The 23,623-nt window shown below is 45.1% G+C and overlaps 1 protein-coding gene across 2 annotated transcripts; it reads left to right on the top strand.

The window, feature by feature from the left end:
- The first annotated feature begins 672 nt into the window (after positions 1-672).
- Positions 673-23,237, top strand: LOC118230528 (divergent protein kinase domain 2A). Of its 2 annotated transcripts, XM_035423625.1 has the most exons (5): positions 673-952; positions 1,605-1,722; positions 5,297-6,180; positions 17,591-17,894; positions 22,857-23,237. In XM_035423625.1, exons 3-5 carry the CDS (start codon positions 5,527-5,529, stop codon positions 23,186-23,188), a joined length of 1,290 nt encoding a protein of 429 aa, XP_035279516.1. In that variant the 5' UTR covers positions 673-952; positions 1,605-1,722; positions 5,297-5,526; the 3' UTR covers positions 23,189-23,237. The 2 variants fall into 2 exon arrangements, with proteins under 2 accessions (XP_035279516.1, XP_035279515.1); XM_035423624.1 differs by lacking the exon at positions 1,605-1,722.
- Positions 23,238-23,623: the final 386 nt, after the last annotated feature.

Raw genomic sequence — 23,623 nt, 5'->3', positions numbered from 1 at the left:
ACCAACGCCATTTGTGTTTTAAGGATTGGACTTAATTGGGAAAATGAACGATAGACTAAAGTTTTCACGGCATTAAGAAACAAAATGGTTTGCATGCTGGCTACACATAGAATATAGGCTATATTTTAAACTTTTTGCTGGAGGCAGTTGAGCCTGCCACTATAGCCTAGCTTGCAGTTGAGATATGAAAACGATGGAGGATATCAGCATTCAGTGCCATGCAGTGTCGAAGCTAGAGGAATTTCAAAACAATAAAACATTGCACGTAACCTATCAAACTGCTAACTTATGTGTTCTTTCCCAATATTATCCTATATTACAAATGGTGCTCTTGATTAAACCACAGCTATAAAAGCATACAACAATAAAAATTTAAAAACGACACAAAAAATGAGAGGCAATAGGCTACAATCATTTTCCATTCGTTGCTCATGTAGGCTATGTGGAGTTCAACAATAAAAGTTGCCTACTGAGCGCCTGTTGTTAAAAAATAGATATGTGTTACAGCTACGGTCAATTGATTTCGGAAATAAGCTGCTTTTCCGCGAGTAGCCTATCCGAAAATGAATGATTTGTCTATGAAGAGAGGCGGAGCTGCAGCGCGATAACATGGTTGCCTGGAAACAAGTACAGTAAATAGTGAGAGAGCGTCGTAAATGCCCGTCGAGTACTGTTGAAAAAGTCGGAGTAGAATCCATTGTGGTGCTTGCTTGGGCGCCTGAGAGGAGCAAGTTGAAGTGAGATGAGGACAGAAATCGATTTCTTCTTGAGGGAATGCATCGGAAAGGAATAAAGAAACGGAATTATAACGTGCAAAACAAGATTTTTTATTTTAATAACGAAACACGATAACGTTTCAGCACAGCCTGGAGGAGGATGAGTTAACCGACGCTGCAAATGTTGATTTTTCAGAAAACGAGCATATAATTGGAGCCTTTGAGTTTGAACCGGGGTATGGATACTGTATTGATAGCTTCTTTAGTTGTTTGCCAAACGTGTTCTTGCGAAAAGTTACTCTAGCTAGCTGTAGTCAGTTGCAGTTTGAAGAAAAGGTGGAAAAAAAACTAAAAATAACTTTGCACCGATTTACAACTAGCTAATTGCAATAGACGAAGCGTAACTTACTTCAAGACGGATGGCATAAGCAGAGAGAAGTAACAGGCGATGTTTCTAGGCGGTTTATATTAATGGATTGTAATATTTTTGGTTAAAATACAACGTGTAAAATGCCATTTTCGCTGTAGTTGGCAATTAGGATACCTGATGCTTACATGTGAAAAATAGCCCACCAGTGGATGTTGAAGATTGGCAGAATGGTAGGGAAAGCGGACCTATTGTCCTTGAAAGGATCTGTAGAACTGTATTTTATTATTATTATTTTTTTGAGTATGGACTGTTAGGTGATAACACATATTTTTGTGTTTTTATTTTAACCTTTATTATTATATACTAGTTTATCCAGTGTATGTGTATTAGAATTCATTCTCATTAAGCATTACCATAATTTAATCGCGACTTTGATAAGAGCCTGAATGAGGTATTTCAGGTTTACGGGACAGATACTTCCCATGACCACATATATTTCTTTCCTTATTCCCTCCCAGTGTGTATAAGCTGACTGGAGCAATAACTGACCTTTCCGAGTTGTTAGCAACTTGTTCCTGGCACTTGGCAAAAGAGTATTTCGCAGGGAGTGGGGCAGATGTCTTTCATTGCACAATGGTCAGCGAATGTCTCAATTCATTCGTTGCAATGAGAACATACTGGGATATTTTATGTTTTATTTAGGTTTATTTAACGCCTCTGCGAAGAGAGTGTGATATTTGAAGTATTCTTTGTCGGCTACCAGTTAAGTTTCATCCATTGCAACATCCGAACCTGTCTTCAGGGAATTCAATGGCTCAACTATCAATAAGTGGTAGCCTAAACTATTGAAAGTGAAGCACATAGCTGGGATGTCCAGTCTTATCCGAAAAGGGTCGATATGGGTGCAGATTTTTGTTTTAGCCCCGCACTACGACACACGATTCTAATGAACTATTGTGGTCTTTAATCTAGATAAGAATCGGGTGTCTTAGTGCCAGGCCAAAGCAAAAAATAAAAAGCACCCACATCAGGATAAAATTGGACACCCCTGATCTAGTTGGTCATCCCAGATATTGTGACACTTAGTGGAAATGTTTTGATTTGTGGATCTCTTAATGCTTAACACAACATAGCCTAAAGTGATTTTGTCTCTTTAGTATTGAAAGTTCTTTTGATGCGTTTATTTTATCATCTGATTGATCTATCAGCCCTCAGCACTGTCACTGAAGACCGGTCCGAATTAAATTTTAATTTGGAGATTCAACACGGGATGCGCGGCGAATGTCTTTCCGGTTTATTTACACAGATCAAAGTGTGTGCTTGAAATGGGAGGCATTTGGAGGCCGACGTAGTGAAATCGAATTGGCAGTACCTCTCAACATAGGCTACTTTAGAAGTGTTTATTGCTTGGATACACTTGGCGGTAGTATCCAATTCTGTCTTAATTTCGGCAGTGGTGTAGCCTACCCTGGTTTTGAAGCTTTGTTTTACAGCCGAAATAAAACTGTCCTGTAATGTATCTATTTAACTTAAGCATTTTAATCTCTAATATTATTTCTCATTAAATAAATCTACCGTTTTATATGATATTCCATCATTGGGACTAACACTGAAGTTGTCCACTTTTCTAAGTCGTTCTTGATAAAAGCGTCTGATAATAATTTATGTAATGAGGTGAAGTGGAATATGTCTGTGCCCTATATTCTCCCAGTCGAAATGACCTGTTTACCGAACACGAGAATTCTTGACGTGTTTGGAGGCCCTTTGGAGATGCAAACGGATGCCTTGTTGTACACGGTGGGGTTAATAAGTGTGGCTGATGTTGTGGAATGTTTGTTTTAGTTTCAGTTAGTTTAGGAATGGACTAGTAAAGGAAACGAGTGAACACCTAATGTGTGAACATTTTTTTCTCCTGCACAGAGACCATGTGTACATTGAGGAAAACGAAAACATGTTCATGTTAACATATAAATGGAAAAAAAAACCTATTTATGCTTGTGGTTTGAGGCTTAGCCTAAACGCTATGTTTTGCAGAACTGTATAGTTTAGAGCAGATTGTAGGCTAATCTTTCAGTGTTGAACTGATTGCTGTTAAGTGTTCTGGTGATGGCTTAGCTGGCCAAACTATGATTAGCCTAACTCCTGCAGTTGTTTCTGCTGGTCAGTGGCTGTAGTTAATGTGGGCTTGTCCTCTTAAAACTTACAATTGCTTTGGACTGCATTTGCCTGACTTTGGGCTTTCCTTTTCTTTGGACTGCTGAATTTGGACTTCATGACTGAAGGAAAAAAAACTTTTCTGTGAAAAGGACAGACCAGCACACATGCACACCCTTAAAATTGCCAATAATTCATCCTTCATCTTTTCTGTTCTGTGATGTGTGTTGCAGACAGTGTGTCAAGATCAAAGCTTCGACGTGTTCATCTGGTGGGAGAGTATGCCCACCACCAGCAAAATGTAGCCTATGTGTTGGATGTCTATTCTCGACCCAGAACTTCTGTCTTTATATTTTTTATTTATGGAACACTTGTGAATTGAGTATGTAACATTAAAATTTTGGATTTATTAGCTTATAGCATGGCAGATGAGTTCTACATTTGTGAGTTACAATGGAACCCAGTAGCTGCCTGTACTGGTACTTAGTCTCCACAAATCCCTGATTTTATTCTGTAAGGATCTCGTGGTGTGAATGTAAAAGTCATGCGGTTGTGAAGTTTGATTGTTCACATTGAACACAGGATATAATGGGACCCAATGGGAGTGGCAAAACCAGATTAACAAATGTCCCTTTGAATCATTGTGATGATTTAGATCTGGTGTGAAAAGCCCCAGGAATCCGGCAGTCTTGATTTGATCGCTGAACACATCCCTCTCTGCTGGGTGTGGACAGGAGCTAGACTCTCGTGCTTGTTCCAGCTTGTCTGTCTCACCTGCTTTAAAGAGCTGGGGGTTGAACCTGGACAGCCTGCTCAGTTAAGTGTCGAGCGTGCTCTCTGTGTCATTTTTTATGAATGCCAATATCTAGGCTACTGCTTGAGTAGCTCTGATATACACTGAGCCTTTTTGCTGCCTTTTTCTTTTTTTTGGAGTGGGAGAGGTTGTTATGCAGTCATCCCACATTGTGTTCTTTGATTTTCTTTTGGATATCAAAATTGAGCAAGCCCTTAATTTCTTTTTAACTAAACTGTTTTCCATCCGCTACTGCGACTGTGGAAGTTAAAACTAGTGATTAACAGTTGCAAATGGCACAGGGTTAATTGTCCCCCCTGGGGTGTGAACCTAGATCACTTTATGAACTGATGGAACTCTTGTGTTCTGGTGATTTTATTTAGGAAGTGCTCAGACTGATTTTTGCAGAATTGATGATGTAGGCTACGTGAGGAAATGTCACTCAGTTCCTCAAGGCTGCTTTATTGCACGGCAGAACCTTAAGAAGGCGATGGCCATTTGCATTCCTGGGGTGCAGAACACTAGCACGTTGCCCTCTGCCATCCTGCAAACTGCAGCAAGCTCCCTGATGTCTTTATGGCTTCTTGCCTAGATTATAATGTAAATTTAATCCATTGGGGTGATAAGTGCCAATGGTAAATAACACTGACTTTGACGCATTTAAAATAAAGATTTTACTTTACTTTCAAAATTCCAAACTTTGTAAACATTGTGTCTTAATTTGTTGCAGAAATATGCTATATTCCCTGTCAGATCTGGCAAGAAACTGTCATTTAAAGTCTCTTTACTTTGTACTGACCAGTTTCACTCTGATTTGGTGGGAGATATTTAAAAGCATGCTGTAGACCTACATACAAATGCGCATGTTGCTTCTATTTTACATTTTATTTTCTGTGTCTGCAATGAAGCAAATCCTCTGCATACTTAATATTGTATTTGGAGTTATTAAAGATGATGTCCACCCAGGCCTATTTATTCTGAATAAATGCTTTAATTAAAGTAGGCACGTGGCTGTGTGTATCAAGGCAAAATAAATTTACTGATAAAGCTTTGAAGAAAATGTGCCCTAAAGAAATAAAGTCCAATTAGTAAAAAAAGCGGCTTGCTTTTGTTTTTTCTCATATTTATGTTTTGACCGCATTTCCAGAGGTTTCAATTGATGTTGTGATATTTAATTATCCATGAATAGAACAGGTTAAGCTCTGCAAAGTGAGTTGGGCGTCTAGCTTTTGTCACTGGATTAATGCGCATCTTCTTTCTCAGGCAGTGATTTGACACGGCGGGCTGGCGGAACTCCACGGAACATGGGAGAGTGGGGTCTTGGAGAGCTTGGCAGCAGAGCACTCCAGTGGCCCCACCCCAGTGAAGGCCTTTAAATGAGGATACATCACACAGAGATGACAAAGCAGTGACCCTCCCCCTTCCACCCCCACCCCGCTCCCCCAGACCAGACTTTACCCACCGCCCCCCAGTTCTCCGTCTTACGCGAGAACATGCTGCGTTTTCTCTCCCTCAAGTTTGGCCGTCTGTACCGATGCCTGAAGTTCCTGCTGGTGGTGGGCCTCTTCGTCATCCTAGTGATGAACACGCACAACCTGTTCGCCTCCTTCCAGAGGAACGAGCTCACCGACCGGCGCTTCATCAACCTCAACAAGTGCCCCGCCTGCTTCGGCACCAGCTGGTGCCGCAAGTTCATGAACGGGCAGGTCTCCTTCGAGACGTGGGGGCGGCTGCGCTTCCTGGACTTCTTCAACGTCAAAAACGTCCACTTTGCACAGTACGGGGAGCCCAGGGAGGGAACCCGCCGGATCGTCCTCAAGCGGCTGGGCTCCAACCAGGAGCTGGCCGACATCGACCAGAAGATCTGCAAGCGGGCCACGGGGCGACCTCGATGTGACATCATCCAGGCCATGTACAAGACCGAGTTCGCCCGCCTCAACGGGGACGTCAGGCTGCTCACGCCGGACGTGGTGGAGGGCTGGTCGGACCTGGTGCACTGCCCGTCCCAAAGGCTGCTGGACCGGGTGGTGCGGAGGTACGCCGAGACTAAAGATTCAGGAAGTTTCCTTCTCAAGAACCTCAAAGACACAGAACGGATGCAGCTGCTCATGACCCTAGCCTTTAATCCAGAGCCCTTGGTTCTCCAGGTAGGTTCTTGGGCTGTGTGGGCTCTCTGCCTGTCAACCATGACATGGTTCTGCAATTAGCACTCGCATTTGGTGTGATCTACCGCATTGGATAGTTCTAAGGATAGTTCTCATTCCAATTTAGCTAGCACCGGTGCTAAAATGGTACTGGTGCCTGGACTGTTATCTTCTTTAAAATTAAGAGCTAATGTCAACATTAAAGAACAAAGCCAAATAAATGGTTTTATTTAATTGTTTACATTTTACTTTATACTTATTCATTTTGACCTAGTTTAACGTTGGCTAGCTTGCTAACACAGAGCGAGTGTAACGTTGGCTAGTGAAAGCATGTAGTGGGGCCCCGAAATGTAGCATTGAAATCTCCGTTGCGTTGTCGGTTCAGTATGTACCGATCGTATGAAAACTGGTGCCAAAGTGCTACCAGGTTTTGGCACCTTACCCTAGGAGTGATCTCTCAAACCTCTTTATGCAAGACCGTGACCTTTAAGTCAGTGGCTGTCGTGCTCCATGTCTGTTGAGCACGATCTTCTCTTCCTGCTGCGATAGAAGCCCACATTGTATCTGATTTTATTGAAGTATTAAAACTTGATCCCACCTTTAGTGCCTGAATCAGCCTTGGTAATAAGCAAAATGGGTTCTGTCAGTCAACTGTTCTGCAAACAGACCTCTCTCGTTGCGTTTGGTTTTTGTATGTACACTGCTTGTATCTGACAAGCTACCCAGTCCACTTTAGAATCGGCAGTTAAACAAGTGTAGTGTATATTTGTGAAGGTTTACGTGGCATTGTCTCCTTTAAGGAAGGAGATTTACTGTAGTGTGCAGCTCTATGTTTAATAATGCTTTTGTGGAATCCTTTTAATTATTAAAGACAAACATCTGTTAATGGACGCTGGGAATCGTCAAGTGTGCTACGTTGCTGCAAGATAGGAAGAATCTTGTGGAAATCATACGTTGCTTAGTTTGGGTGCAATGCATGCCTGGAAATGCTTTGCCCTACTTTCTCGTTTCAATTAACACCACATTAATTCCACATATCTTACGCGACACACATTCGAATGGAGGCTAATCCCGAAGACGCTTTATAGAGACTTTCTGCCCTTCTCACGTTCGAGACGGCGTTTAATATTGGGCCCGATCCTCCAGTTTGAGGTCTGATTCGGAACGGGCAGGTCCGCTCTCAGCTCCCCGTTCGATTGTCCTCCGCTCTTGAAGGGTTAGAGCAACAAAGCGGTCTCGTCTGCAGCGGCATGTCGATATCCGCTCTGACCTCTCCATTTTTCAATCCGGCCCCTGACACCGCGGGCGATTTGGGAGACGGAGGCGAGTTCAGCCGCACGCGAGAGCAATCTATTAAAAGCGATTAGCCTTGTGGGTTTTGCTTCCCCCAACAAACCTTTTTGCACTAATTCTATCAGTGTTAAATGTCAGTTTTGGGTTGAAACCACTGATGAATTGCCTCTCTGTCTTCCAGAGGGTTTTGACCAGGGGGATGTCGATGTGGGAATCAATTTAGCTTTTTTTTTAAGCTGATTATTTTTTGGATTTAGTTGTGAAGGAAAATGGTGTTTGACTTTTGAAAATTTGAAAATGATTTGATCCTTCCACTCCCCCACATGTAACTGACAAATAACAAGGGTAAGTGAACTACAATTAAAATGTCAACTACAGAAACAGAAATTGTTCATGTAATGCTCTATGCTAAAAGGCAAGCATTGAAGGTCGCAAGCCCTCCGTGCGAAGTTGTTTTCCTTAAATAAGCCAGCTTCAGAACAGCAGTTACTGCGACACGCTGCTTCCACATTATAGAAATCAAACTGAGATAATCAAATTTTCTGAATTTAATGTCTGCTGAACACTGCTGATGCTGTGTTAAGACTCTGGCATCAGATCATAACATTTTTATAACGTTTGGGTTGTGGAGTTTTGTCTCTTTCTGCAGTGTCATTTTATTTCATTAGCAATGCAGCACAGGTGTTTGATGTAGTTTTCACAGCATCAGAAACCAAACTGGCTGCTGTATATTTGAGTGGGAAACCCAGCTTCTTTGTTGGTGGAGAACAACTCAATGTGGGTTTTTTTTTCGCATTTGGCTAACAACAGTGTTACTATGCACACAGTGGAATTGAAGGATTCAGTTTGTGTTTGATTTGCATACACGAGTCTGGAAGACAATTTCGCTTTGGGCTATAAATATTTTTGCAAGGGAGGGGGTGGCAGAACAAGGGAATCCTTTTGTTTTTTTTCCCTATCAATGTCTTGACTGAATTGGCCTTTTAAAGTATCAACTTTTTTCTTTTCAAAGTTCTACTTTTTCAGCATTTCTCATTGAAAAATCCTAATTGTAATCTTGAAGAAGTCCTCATTAACTCGCATTGAATGCTCACAATGCCTGTCTGGGCGAACAGTACCTCTTCTGCAGGCAGAAGAGCCGCTTAAATTAGTGCTTGCAAAAGCAGAACCCCTGGCCCACGGTTCTGTGTCACTGAGGCTGATGTGCGGGGGGGTGGGGGTGGGGGGGTGGCAGGGTGGCAGGAGGCTTTGTCAGGGAGGCTCCTATGGCCTTACAGAGCCCTGTTTCTCACCTAACAGTGAGTTCAATTTGAGGAACGGTTATTATAGTGTTCAGGTGCGGTTTAAGAGTTTCAGAGAAGCCATCCCCGGATTACACAGAGAAATTTAGGATCCTTTTCAGAGCACGCTTAGAACAGCAGTTACTGTGGCATTTTTTCTCCCCCCCACCCCCCCCTTCCCCCCCTTCCCCCCCTTCCCCCCCTCAGAGGCTGAAAACCACAGCATTACTAAAGTAAACATACAGAGACTTTTGAACAAACAGATTCCTGGTGTCGCTTTTTAGAAGCGCACGCCAGCTGAGCGGTAACAGCCGTGGTTGCAAATGCTTTTTAAACCGCTGCTTAAATATCGATTCCCGGCCCCCCGACCCCTAGTACAGCCGGACTTCAAAAATCTATCAGATTTTGTTTGAAGCGGCAAGCAAATGTCAGGGTGCATCGCGGAACGTTTGGCTGAAACACTGTCAGCTATAGCAGATAAAACTTGAAAGGACCACAACAGCAAAATGAATCACCTAGAGGGATTGCAGGTGAAGCAATGCACAGTGATCAAACTCCTTGATCCATGGCGAGGGAATTTTCTAATGGATCCCCTTACAGGGTATAGCCTACGTACGGTTCCTTTCAGCACGGAAAAGCACAAAAAAAAAGTCATGCGTTTGTTATAAATTACAAAATTTCCACTGTTTGAAATGCTAGAAACTTTGTTCGAAAAGAATGTTGGGAAACTGTGGTAGCGAGCCAACTTTAAAGGGAACTAATGTGGAACAGACGGCCATAGTTTGTGGTACATTCGGTTATTAAGGGTCAAACTGGTGGTAAGCAAGCGCGTGTTCCGGAGTGCAGCTTGGCCATTGCGGTCATCAGGGGGCGAAAGCGGGCTCAAATTGGGCTCGGAACGACTTCAGTAATTATGCATGAATTTTGGATCTTTAAACTGAACAAGCGGTTCTCCTGGGACAGTTTTATTGCTCAGCTAAGCCATTTTATGATATTGCCCCTGGCATATTGCACTCCTGTTCTATTTTTTGGGATTTCCTGTATAGGCTACTTTCTGCAAAGCTTTCGCTGGCAAACAAAGTTGGAAATGTTCTGTAGCCTTGTACATAATGTGCCAAGGAACAACTAGGGGCACCAGGGGCTTCATTGGGAGTAGAAAAAAACGCTTAGTATTTTGTCTCAGTAATAATTTATTGGACTATAGACTCTAGCCATATGTAAACCCAAAACTTGCCAGCGAGACAGCAGCTGACAGGTTTTCTCCTGAACAGTCATAGTTTCCCCTGGGGGGTATACTAGGAAAGAAGGTGAACATACCGAGGGTTTCTTTACGTCAGCTGGCTTGACGAAACGGTCTCACGGCAGTTATCAACTTCATAAGTGAATACAGGCTTTATTAAACAGGCTCTGTCCTCTTTCCAATAAAAGAAGCAGTGTCTGCAGCAGTGAGCCTACGGCGGTACATCATGGACTGTGCTCGAGCAGCGTATGTCTCTCCTGAAGAAGAAAGACTTCTAATGGACGGATACGAACATAACACGCATTTAATCGCAAAAAGCAACACCCTGGCTGCTAACAAAGCTTCTGCATATTGTTCTGCGACTGCATATTCTAGCTCCTACACTTTAAACTTGATATAGCATATTTTAAATCTTGCCTGAAGCTCACACCAAGTTTATTCATAAAACCAAGAGTTATAGGCCTATTTCTATCCCATAATTACAAGGGATAAGCTGATATGAGCACTTAGGGTTCAATAAACTTTCATGTGTGATGTATTCCCTCTGTTGAGAATTTATATCTTTCGTATAGTGTATCCTCAGGGAAAGCCAGCGGAGTTTTATACGTTTTAATCTGTTAGCCTGAAATTAACTTAACCTGCCCTGGACCAGGTTAGCTGTGAAGCATAAGTTACCATGGCGATATAACCCGATTAAGTGCGAGCCAGCTTCGTGTTCCGGAAAACCCGGGGTTAAAGTGATCCAGCTAACCCCGCAGTCTCGCTTTGTGGTACGCCCACCTGGCCAGACAGCCTGCTGGGAAGGCTGCCTGCAGTGACTGGGAGAGCGGTCGGGGTGTTCCCAGCGAAGGGGGCCGGCCCGCCCTGAGAGCCTGATCCGTTCCGCACACAGACGGCAGCTGTGTTTGGTTAGGTAAATGCCCTGGCAGAGGGCTCTCCGGGACTCCAGCCCGCCCACAACTCCCCCCCCAACGTTCTCAAGTCAGCCACTCAGCGGGGGCCCGCACTCTTTGTTCTCCCCACATTTTAGCAGCCGCTCTTTTTTTTTTTTTTTTGTTGCTTCTTTTAAAGTACGATTTAAAAATAAATAATTTGCCTGAAAATAGCTGAAACTGTTTACTTTTTCAGTTTTTTTTTTAAAGCACCAAACAAAGATGGGCTAAACTGTTACCCGGAGCACGTAGCGTTTCAGCTACGTTGCCTGGTGCCCTCTGTCTGTCCGCATGCATTCATGCATTAAATTTGCAGTTTAGCGTAGCTAGGTTTAGCACTGTTTAGTCTCGTCCCCTGACCGATCTGTTTTTTTTCCCCCGGCTCTCCAATTTTGCGGAGCCTGCACACGGCTTGCAGGCTGGTGTTCAGTAACCAGATGGAGTTTTGGGTTCCGAGGAGAAAAGATGACGGGGTGTGCTTAGGGGAGACTGCAACACCCAACCCCCCCCCCCTCCCGCCATGGGAAGATTCTGAGCAGGCTCCCAGCGCCGTTTCTATTTTCCGAATTTCACCTGGGAGAACCTCGCCCGCGCCACGGCTCCCTCCTCCGGTCCCTGCATGCCGGCCCTGAATTTTGCGCTGAATGGAAACTCCTGTCAGGGGAAAAGGTTAGGTCTTCATCGCAGCTCCAGCAAATTGGTGTTCCTCGGTGTCTTGTTACCGCGAATGGAACACAAGTCTTTATTGTTAATTAAACGTATCTCGGTAATATTATTACCGATATATATATATAAAATATTGTTTGATGTCACAAATACTATGTACATCAAGCGCACTTTTTGTGTTAATTCTGCACTCCGTGTAGATGGCCGTACCTTATTTAAAATATGAATTACCAAAGTGGCGGAGTCATAAAAAAAAACGTCGCAAATTGCGTTACGTGAAAAGGAAATGAGTCCTGCTCTCCGCGCTCTCCCATTCTTCCTCCTCGCCTTCTGCTGTGGAGGATGATTGAGAGCCCGACTTCTCGCCGTCGTGTTAGTCACCCCCGCCCCCCCCACCTCCTTAGCAGGGGCAGAGATTGACATGGCTGACACACCGCAGAGGGTTGTGCCTGGGAGAGAGAGACCGAGACAGGGAGAGAAAGAGAGAGGGAGAGGGAGAGGGAGAGAGAGAGAGAGAGATCCCCACTGGGGCTCTGCGCTCGCTCCGGGCCGACCGGTTAAACTTTAATGGGCTAGAAAATACCAGACAGGGCTGTGCTGCAGGGTCAGTGGAGAAGTTTAAAATAAAGGGCAAGTGCTTTCTGTGGAGCTGCACCGGAGGAGTCTTGCCAGACCCTCTGCTTAACTAGTCTTAAACCCCCCCCCCCCCCCATATTCCCCGTTCTATTTTTAAAAAGGCGGTAATTAGCTGCCTCGACCGGGGTCGTATTTTCACCCCCCCCCCCCGCGCCCCCCCCCCCCTTTTGACGTGACGTTTTAATTTACGGTTTCATTAGCGTCTCGCTAGCGGGGAGCTGCCTGCCGAGGCATGGGACGCGTCCGGGCTTCGGCGATATCTGGCGTGCCTACTCCCAAAGAAAATCACGTCCAGACGTGTTTGCTGTAGAGCCATGGGGGAATGAAGCGGTGAGGGAGGGAGGGAGGGATGGGGGGAGGGAGGGAGGGAGGGATGGAGGGAAGGAGGTGTAGGGTGGACAAACCGCTCCTCGGATTTCACGCCTCCCAGCTGGGCCCGTACCTTCGAGCGTCACGCGGCTGCGGATGACTTATTCAGTTCAGCGCCTCCGGACGGGCGGCGGTTTTCTCGCCTGCGCCGCGCGACAGCTGCGGTTCCCCCCGGGACGTCCGCGAAGGTGCGGCGGGTTCCGGAACGCGGCGCGCTGCACCTGGAGTCCCCGGGTGTCAGGGCTGACGCAGTCGGCAGATATCAGGCCACAGCTGCGTGCGGCTCTGCACTTCAGAGCTTTCATATTCGCTATTATTATTCATGATGTTTTCTATTCTTTGCATTCATTTTTTTTTTGGATCAGCAGACACCCTTGTACACATAAGCTTGTGCGGTTTGTAATTGACACATTCATTTAAATGGCCTGATGTCACATTTAAGCAATTGATATGTTTCTGTGATTAGCTCAAGGTTACAGCAACCAAACATACAACCTTCTGGTTGCAAGTCCAGTTAGGCTATATAATCACAGAACACTGCTGCTACTGCTTCTGTGTGTCCATTTCAGCATCATTTTCTGCATCATGAGATCTGACTCAAGGGAGAGGCAATTTGCTTCTCAATGGGGAATGACAGCAAGTAGCCTAATCTCAATGCAATTTCCAGAAAGTCATTTGAGTGTGTACAATTTTATTTTCAGATGAAAGAAAAGATTGGGAAAATTGCATGCTGTTGTGTGTGGTCAGGAAAATTAATGTGGAGAGTTGCTCGGCTCACTCTAAAGGCGCCTGGTCTTGTTTTTTGTCTTTTCTTTTTCTGTGTTTTCTTTGCCAAAACAAAACTTCGCGGAACAGCCTTGTTCAAGGGCATTATGGGCCGGGAGAACAAGGGCCGATTGTTCGCGGCCGAGCGAAGTATTCCAGCGATCGCGCCGCGGGTCTAAGGTTTCCCTCGGAAGGCTGCCGGAGAGCCCTTTTTGGTGACAGGCATCGTCCACCTCCTCAGGAATATTCTGGAATACAGGCTCAGTGTGGCCTCCCCTTTCCCCAGAGCTCAGCAACCAGGCCTATGACTGCAGTCAACCGGTCTCCCCAAAAGAGAACAAGACGATTCTGGGCATCAGATTTTTGCTACTTTTCATTTTAGCAACCCTTGTTTTTGCACTGTGAGGGCTTTTCTTAAGATGGAGGATGTGATATTTGAAACCTTGAGACTTAAGACTTAAGGGCAGTAATGCGGACCAGTGCATCAGGAAGCTGAATATTTCAGCAAAGATAATAATAACGATAATAAAGATAAAAATAATTTCACCACAAAATAGGCTACTTCTCAGAATGTATCTCACTTTTATAGGAACGGAGTGTAGCACAGTGGGTAAGGAACTGGGCTTGTAAGCGAAAGGTCGTAGGTTCGATTCCCGGGTAGGACACTGCCGTTGTACCCTTGAGCAAGGTACTTAACCGAAATTGCTTCAGTATATATCCAGCTGTATAAATGGATACAATGTAAAAAAATGCTATGTAAAAGTTGTGTAAGTCGCTCTGGATAAGAGCGTCTGCTAAATGCCTGTAATGTAATGTTATGAATATTCATCCCCCCCTTTACTGAACTCTTTACAAAAATGCCTTGGGCTACTGTAGTATCTAGTCAAAGCAAGTCATGCATGTTATTTGAATGAGGTCATGTTCCATTTGAGTTTTGACAAAATGATTGCAAACCTCAGTTTGTTACAATATTTAACAAGCAATTGGTGAACCTGTTGTCCCCCAATAAGGATACAGTGTCGCCACCTCCGATTTCATTGGGTGGGGGTCAATTACTTGATGCCTAATGTCGAAAGTAGAAATACAGTTAAGGTAAGATTTTAATGGATACACTCTAGACTTAATTTGAAGTAGTTGGGTACAATTGCTGGACATTTTTCCAAAAAATGTGGAATGGTGGGATCTGCTGGTGACAAATCGAACATAGGAGATCGCTGAACCTGGCAAAATCATGCCTGTTTTGTCGTATTGGGAGCTACAATCCAATTGCTAAAGAAAAGCTACCATAAATTCTTGGAAAAAAAACCCTAAAACAAATGGAATATCTGCCTGCCTAGTAGTAAGTTGCTTAACAGCTAACATTAGCTAACTACATTACCTTCATTTCTAATGGGAATAATTTCCTTTCAAAGGACTTGGAGCAAGTGATTTTCAGTGTCGTCTTGGTGCCGAAAAAGAAAAGCAAAAAGTCTGAGTGAGCCCTAATATTTTGATGTAACCTGTTTGATTTGCAGGTCGATTTCAGAGATGGAGCCCTGCTGTTGCACCAAAAGTCCAAAATGCATAAAAATACTGTACATCCGGCTGAATGAATTAGCAGTGGGCACGAAAGGAAAGCCTGGCAGTCAAAAATAAATCTCTCCCTACGCAGGAACGAATGGCTGCTCTGAGAAATGCTTTTCGACCTCGCTCACGCAAACTTATTTGAAGCCTTTCCTGAGACGGGCACGGGGAGAAATATTTGGGAGGTGTTGGGTAACAGGATAATGCCACGCGTCCCCTGCACTGGTGGCGTGAGGCTCTGATTGAACGGGCAGGGACCCAAGGTTGCGACCCGGCCAATAGTCTCCGTTCCCATTCCGAACATTCAAACTGCACTACAGCTGAGGTACGGTCCTGAGCAAAATCCTGTGAATCTGCGGGAAGCTGTAAACTGCACAACTTGGATTATTTAATTTAAAATTTTATTAATTCATTTTTTTAATAAAAATTTTTGATATGGCTGCTATTATGAGCTCAGTTGGTTCTCTCTAAGCACAGGGTGGGACTCATAGTCTTGAGTGCAGTCAAGATGACGATAGTTTATTTAAGCTTCCCTTGTGAATGTACTGAGTTAAAAGCTATAGTCGGGCAGCTCGTGGGGTTGGTGCTTATACCGGTTTCGGTCGTGCGTAGCAGACGTTTGAGTACCGCCTCTCCCTTCCGCACAGCACACTTGAATATCGCAGGACCGCCGCTCGCAGTCCATCCCGCGTATTTCCGAGGGTCAAATGGAGATGGAGGGAGTGACCGAAGAGGTGGCCGCCATGTCTTTAATATGAATGGGCTGGGTCCCAGGGCGCGCACGCTATCCGCAAGGTCACCGAAGCAGTTACTTTGCGCCTCCTCCTATCGCCCATCGCGTCAGCTTTACCTGTTCTCCTGCTGCACCAAGGGGTCCTGCTGTTGCAGCTATCCTTTCTCTCCGATCGTTTGAGGCCATTAACCGCAGTATCCATGCATATTTAATCACCACACGAGCAGTCGACTGGGTGCTCAGATTTCTACAGTTGTGAAGCAAAAATAAACAGGCATTATACTTATCCTGCTTGTCGCAGTACTATTCAGTCTTCCTAAGTGCTGCATGAACAAAGGCAAACCATGCTCCTCCTCTCCCATCTCAAATCTTTCAAAGGTTTCTGAAGCTTATGCCCAAGGACATTTGCAGTGTGAAAAATTGATACCTGAACATGACTCGGTTTGTAAGTGCAAGTTCACCCACAGATATTTTGAGATTTTTCCTGCCTTTTTTTTAACCCTACACACCAACCAGAACTCTCTGCTCCTCTACCTCTGGGCACCTGGCCTCCCCTCCAGCTAGCCTGCACTTCCGGGTCACATGCCTTGTCAGTTCTGCCACCTTCCCCTCCCACCCTGGAATGAAAGTCCCTCCTTTCTTTGAATTTACAGGGATAATGTTATAGGTATAGCTGTCTAAAGACGATCGGTCTGGCATCATTTTTTTTTGTTACAATACAAACTGTTAACATTACACTTGTGGAATATAAATAGGTCTTATGTGCCTTCTTGGTGATATCACACTTGTATTCCTGTGACTAACACCGATGTTCTCATTCTCCGCTTATGTAACTTGCTCTGGATAAGAGCGTTGTAGTGATAATAATGTAATTAATCAGATTTGCTTCCTGTTTTAATAAAAGCAGCTCTTCATTTTAACTTTGCTTGGGGCTCTTGACCACACTGTTACTAAGGAAACGGAACCTTACGTCCTGTGCCTGTGAAATGAACTGCAGTGTTTGGGAGAGCAGTTTCATGGACCTCCTAATAGGTGGAGCTGCACTGAGCCATCAATAACCTAATTGTTTGAAGCAAGCAAAATGTTTTGGTCTCTCTTGGAAACAACTCAAAACCGGGGGTCGTATGAGAACTTTGGCCATTTTTGGTTTTGTGAAGCTTCATTCTCCCCGTAAGTGCCTTTTATGCTTACCCTACCAATCCTCGTTTTAGCTTGTCTTGTCTTTCTCATAAAGCACAGTCAACGTGGTCCACCAGCTTAGTCACGCAGGAATTGCTTGAATTTATTTATATAGTCCACCCACAGCAAAACTGAGGCATTAGCTCTGACATGGTTCCCCCAGCTAAAAAATGATAATAAATCCTGACCCACATCACGGAGGAAACAACTGGCATTACAGCCATAAATTCTCACGTAGTTGGCCGTGAAAGTATTCGTTTTATTTATTTACTTATTTATTTATTTATTTATTTTAACATTTTTATTAATGCGCGCTCCTCGCGGTGCTTAATTGCCTTGGGCTTTGCAGGAGCGCAGTGTTATTGAGAGGAGTTGCCTTAATGAGCCAAATGCTCCGGAGTTCTTCGGAGACCCGCTGAGCTGGAGGTGTGCGGCTTCGCCGCCGTGCGCCCGTTCATGCGGCGCGTGTGCGCGCGTGTGCGTCCGTCCGAGCGCGCTTGCGTACGCGTGAAAAGGCTCAAACGCACAGAATTTCCGCTCGGTCGTAACCGAAGCGTTTATTTAAACTGCGCTTTAGCACGAACATTCAAAACACCTTCACTCTCAGTACCGCTGTGCAACTTTTTGCTAGCTCGTTGAATCTTCATATTGTCTGCTATGCCAGTTTGGTTTACGTAACCAGAAGGTGTACGGTCTACGTAGGAGATGAGATTTGTGAAATTTCGGGCTGTGCTGATCCTTGCTGTTCCCTCCGCAGAGCTTTCCGTCGGACGAGGGTTGGCCGTTCCCGAAGTACCTGGGCGCGTGCGGGAGGATGGTGGCGGTCAACTATGTCGGGGAGGAGCTGTGGAGCTTCTACAACGCCCCCTGGGAGCAGCGGGTGGACCTGGCCCGGCAGCTGATGGACATCGCCGAGCAGCTGACCAACAACGACTTCGACTTCGCGCTCTACCTGCTGGACGTCAGCTTCGACAACTTCGCCGTCGGGCCACGCGACGGCAAGGTCATCGTCGTAGATGCCGAAAACGTCATCGTGGCAGACAAGCGGCTGATTAAGCAGAGTAGGTGTACTCTTCAGCACTCGGTGGGCCCGGCCATTGCACAGTTTGCCTGTGACTAAAAACAAGACTTAAACTGATTGTAAAGGGGCTGAAAATACTTAAAATGACCATAAATTATCACAGAGGGATGTATGCACTACACAGCCAGAAAAAAACAGCTGCATATACTGTATCTGTTGATAATGGCAGAGGGCATCATGGCTGCGAAAGCAATGAAGCGGACCGTAAGCATATCAGATATCAGAAATTCAGATCGCTAAAAATAGCTTGCTAGCATAATGGTTATCTAGCATAACAGATTTACTGGACTTGAAGCTAGAAATTCTACTAATGCCGTCCACGGTAACCAACCCATAATTTCACTTCACTCAGCTTGTCATCAAGCGCTGCCAAACTACAGTGTAGGTATCTGACTTCAGATAAGCGAGATAAGGCAGGTCAGGTTGTCCATAGAAATCTGACTAAAAGAGATACAGTACCGTGCCAGCTACGTGTAACTTATACGGTTGAATCCCCTTAATTCCATAACGGAGTATCACATAATTTGGGTGTTTGCACAGAATTGCCAAATCCCAAACCATTTCCCATACATTCCATTATTAAGAGATCACATATTTGCATAAACCATAAATCATATTTTGGCTATTTGCATCAAATTATGTCCAATTACATTGCATAATGATCTAGAAATATGTTGCCTATTTCTAATAATAATAATAAACTTTATTTGCATAGTACTTTTCAAAAACAAAGTTACAAAGTGCTTTACACGCATAAAAGAAATAAAATAATACAAGATGTAGACGACAGCTTAAGGGACACATTAATACAAAGTATATGAATAAATGTACTTTGTTTTAATTTTTGGTCAAACAACAACTAAGCCTCTTCACCATGTCTGCATGCTTTGAGTTGCAGCTATGATTCGGTGCTTGAAGCAGCAGGCTATTTGCATTAATGAGCAGGTGTACCTGAGAGATACACTTGTTCGCTAAATGGGGAACAGGCCCAGTAACAAGACTCAGGAATTTGGTCATGAAGTCTCTGGTCATAATTTTGAAAGAGCCAATGTCAGTGTAGCCATAGTTTTTTGAAAATGACACCCATTTCTTCTGAATGGCATCATTCTTAGGAAACGGAAAAAATGACGCCGTGACGTTGCCCTCGACTTTATCCTCTGTTAGTGCGTCCAGGGAGGGCACATACACAGCATACTTGCAGTGCAAATGGAGGCTTTATAATGAAATTAAATAATGAAACTAAATGAGGAAAACTATAGCTCTGTAACTCTAGGGGTAGTGCAGCTAGCCTAGCTAGCTAGCCAGCCAGCTACATAGCAGCGTCGCAAAGGGGTGGAGAGCGTGGGAGAAACAGCAGGATGGTCAAGGAGAGATACTGGGAGAGGGAAAGGGTTGGTAGTGGTATTAAGAGCAGAAACGTAGCAAAATAACTACAACTAACTATTGCAAATCTCTATTGATAACGTGGACAACCATTTTTTTGAGCGTGCCAAAATGCATTTATTTGCCTCAGACTGTGGGACACTAAAACATTTATTGACCATTATGTGAGGTCCTTGATGATTTCATGATGGACCTTGGCCCTTGGCTTGGTAATAAATCGAACTCCATCCATTTAATCCCCACGTAAGAATAGATGGAAATGTTTAGACTGATACAAGTCGATATACAGCAATGCAGTTGTTTTCCTGTACTGTTTCTGATTCTTAACACATCCCATAATAACCCCATACTATGTATTCCGAAGCCATTCACAGATTTACCTTAACAGTCACTTTAAGGATTAAGTCTGGTGCATTTCAGGGTATGTATTCAGCATGAGTCTCTCTCGTGTCCAAGATATGCAATTATTTAATGAACAGCTGCTGCGATTCTCAGATTCTTAACTATCACTTATCATGCTGTGCAATTACTTGGTAATTATTGACTGCAGTATGTGTTGATCTGCCCTTGCACTTTCCAGATGCCTTTATAAAACCCTCTGTGCCTAGTTTGTACGTTGCACTTTAGGTTCCGTTCAGTCAATAAGTAGGGATGATCATCAGTATGCCGGTAATCAATACCTGCTAACAAGAACAAATTTGAATAGGCTGCAGTGGACTGTTGTGTTAGGAAATTGGCAATTCCACCAGAGGTTTCAAGGTCAGATCCACGGTTGGTCACTGCTGTTGTACCCTTTAGAAAGATAATTAACCCGAAATTGCTTGGTTAGGGTTCCAGCTGTATGAGTGGAGAATGTGTAAACCGCGAGCTTTGCAGGTCACCCTAGACATGGCCGTCTGCCAAGCAAATAAATAATGCAAATGCAAGAAGAGACCCCGTAGGTCGATGTGCGGTCACAAATCGCAATTTAAATATCAGAAGCAGGCCGCTCAAAAAAAAAAAAAAAAAATCATCATCTGCATCTGTGCTGGATGGAAATGAGAGCAGACAGAAACTACAGTGTTGGCTCAGAGCTGGGGGCCAACAGGGGGGATCGGTGAAGTGACACAAACTGATGTGCTGGCCAAGGTACAAGGCCCCCCAACCGGGACAGCAGATGGATACTGAGTGTGCTTTTTGCTTTTGACATGTGACAGGTGATGTTTCCTCCCCCCCCCCCCCCAGGGGGAGGGCCTGCCTTCCCCCACAAAACTGTAAAACTTGTCTGTCCCGCTGCCAGAATGCTGGCCCTGTTGGAAGTACTGCACAGGGAGAAAGTGAAGAATGCGCCTTCTCTTCTAATGAGCCCGTGAGCGTCCGTTTTCCTCCTACGCATTGCCTCCGACAGGCAGAGGGCATTTTGAAAATGAAAAATGGTTCCGGAATAAGTAAAATGGAAATGAGTCGGCATGGTATTTTTGGTTTCTCACCCTATTTTAGAGATATGTGCAGCATAAGAGGTCTTGTACATCATTTCTAAAGCATTTAATTGGACACTGTGTTCTGGCAGATATTGTGACAAATAGAGAAATTTTTTTTACAATTTTGCCTTAACAATTTTTAAGTGAGGAGGGAAATGTGAAAAGTTATGTGCTATACAGTGGCACCTGCTGGCTTGCTTAGAGCTCCAAGGGGAGCAGTGTGTTTGCCTACGCTGTGATTGGTGAACTAATGTCGGTGAGGTAGATTACAGCTGGCATCGGATAAAAGCGACGGGTTGTCGCAGTGTGTGGGACAGAAGGCCGTGAGAAAATTCAGACTACTTTTCTTGGCACTCATTCGATTTGCGTATTTGTGCTGCATATTTGTGCGTGTCATGGACAAAAGTGAAGGCAGGGTTCTTGAACAGGATAAGCCTATTATAAGGAAAAGGAGCTCTCGAGTTTTAATTTTCATAAAAAAGGGACGAGCTGGAAGAGTAGGGAACTGCCAGGTAGTGTCTAGTCTGAGAGAGTCTGTTGAGTGTGAAAACAAATCTGCATTGAGCACTACAGTGCATGTGTATTTTCTAAGTGGGCAATTTAACAATGGACGACATCGCGCAATACAGGATAGGCATTTAAATGAAGAAGACCAGGTCAAAACCTAGTATATGGCTGGACCGAACCGGCCGACCAATCGTGTGACTTCATCGCTCAGCGACTCAGTCACAGACGTTCGCGTTTATAGGGCTGGCCCCGCTGTTACGGTCCAGCCAAAAAAACATGAGATCACTGCACTTCTGTCGTAGGATAGAGTCATGTGACGTGATTGTTCTGACGCACCGGCTCACTGCAGGCACGGTGTCATTGACCTGCGCCCGATTTTTGCTAAACGCTACGGGAGCGTCCGTGTCAGCGCTATTGATCGAGTTGTTAGGGGGCCGCAGAGGAAGGGTTTCGACGGCGGAGCGGCGAGGTTTTGACCGTACTCGGACGGAGGAACACCGCGTTACGTTTCTGAGGTACTGAGCGGGCTGTGCGTTTTCTCTCTGAGAGCTTCTATCGATCCCTCTGTTAATGCGATTCCGGGGGCTTCCGCGGAATTGAGCTTGCTGTTTTGTAGTCTCCTATGTGGCAGTGTCCAAAATAAATAAAGAAATAAATAAATAAAATAAACAAGACAACTGCGGGAGATATATCTGTGTATCAGTCAGCTTGGTGGAAAACACAGTGCCTGTTTGCTCTTCTGACTCTGTCCTGGACTACTAACCCGGGCCAGTCACAGGTAACGCAAAAATAACTGCCCTTCTGAGTAATGGCACGGTTTGGTTAACATTGCTACACACTGTAGCTGCCTTATAAAGATATTACTCAATTTCAGTCCTGTTACAAATCCAGTGATGAGCAAGTTGTGATTGTATCTAATATCAATATTATGTTACCCAGTTATCAGAGCGATGTAGGCCTTAAGTTATTTATATATTATAAAAAGTGCATCTTTGCTAAACATTTCTGGAAAGATCAACATGTTCATCCGGTGGTATTATTAGCAAGGCGTAAACTCACAAGCATAAGCTTCTGGGTTTTATTTGTATTTGTCATTCTGTTCTTTTATACAACAAAATGGTTTTAAGAGCGAAAGAGGAAAATGAGAGCGGCACTAAGGGGCACCATTTTTATTAAAAACAAAATTAATATACATTTGTGGTTGGTTATTCAGCCTCATGAAGACTTGAATGTCTGAATCTGAATGTTTCCTATAGTCTCCCAAATGCTTTACCTGCATTTCTGTGGTACTTAATTGCAGTAGGAAGTGGCTTCAAGCCGCCCCTGATTTACAAATGTAAATGTGTAGGCTAATGGCTGCATGAAAGTGATAATATTTCCATAGAAGTGCCTTCAGCGGCGGGTTGACAGTATTTATCGGTGTTTCATGCGGCGCACGCAGTGCTGCTCTGAAGCGACTCGCCGTGCAGATGCGGAATGGGTAGTGTAGTCATTTCTAATCTGCGGGGAAGGCTGTAATTTTCCTCCTGTGGGTCTCGGCAGCATGAATACCGAACGTCTCCCTGTCCCCCCCCCCCCCCCCCCCCCCACAGATAAGCCGGAGAACTACGACGTGTGGTACGAGAGCCGCGTGGAGGACTGCGACAAGGAGGCCTGCCTGTCCTTCTCGAAGGACATCCTGTGCTCGCGCGTCACCGTCGACCACAACTACTACGCCGTCTGCCAGAACCTGCTCTCCAGGCACTCCGCCTGGCGCGGCACCACCGGCGGGCTCCTGCACGACCCGCCGGCGGACGTGGTCAGGGACGGGCGCCTGGAGGCCCTGCTGGACGAGTGCACCAGGCCCAAAAAACAGTACGGCCGCTACCAGGCGGCCAAGGAGTTGCGCGAGTACCTGGCGCAGCTGAGCAATAACGCGAGGTAATGAACGGGGTGGATTCGCGCTCCGGCGGCGACCCCCCCTCCCCCCCCCCGCCCCCGACCTCCATCCCCGTTTCTCAGCAACAGCGACAGACTTGACTTTCCAAGGTGACGGACTCCGATGGGTTTCCCCCGCTCCCCATGTTATTTGTGTTGCTTTTTTTGTTGTTGTTTAATTCACACCCGTCGGACGGAGGAGGTCGTCAGAGGGGTCGTCCAAAGATGAGAAGGCCGGAGGACTGCGACGGGAGAGAGTTTGTGGTGCGGGAGGGGGAGGGGGAGGGGGAGGGGGAGGGGGAGGGGCGAGCGCGCGCATTCGACGGCGTGAGAATTTGAAAGGCGGGACTGGCCTCGCGACGTGACCTCGATCGTTAACGGAACGGGGCGGCGCCGCCCGCCCGCTAGCCCGAGGCCCGCCTCTGACCAACATTTGGCCGGG

Source organism: Anguilla anguilla, chromosome 6, assembly GCF_013347855.1.
Source record: "Anguilla anguilla isolate fAngAng1 chromosome 6, fAngAng1.pri, whole genome shotgun sequence".
NCBI lineage: Eukaryota > Metazoa > Chordata > Actinopteri > Anguilliformes > Anguillidae > Anguilla > Anguilla anguilla.
Note: the sequence above shows the minus strand (reverse complement) of the source record. Positions and strands in the feature narration are given on the sequence as shown.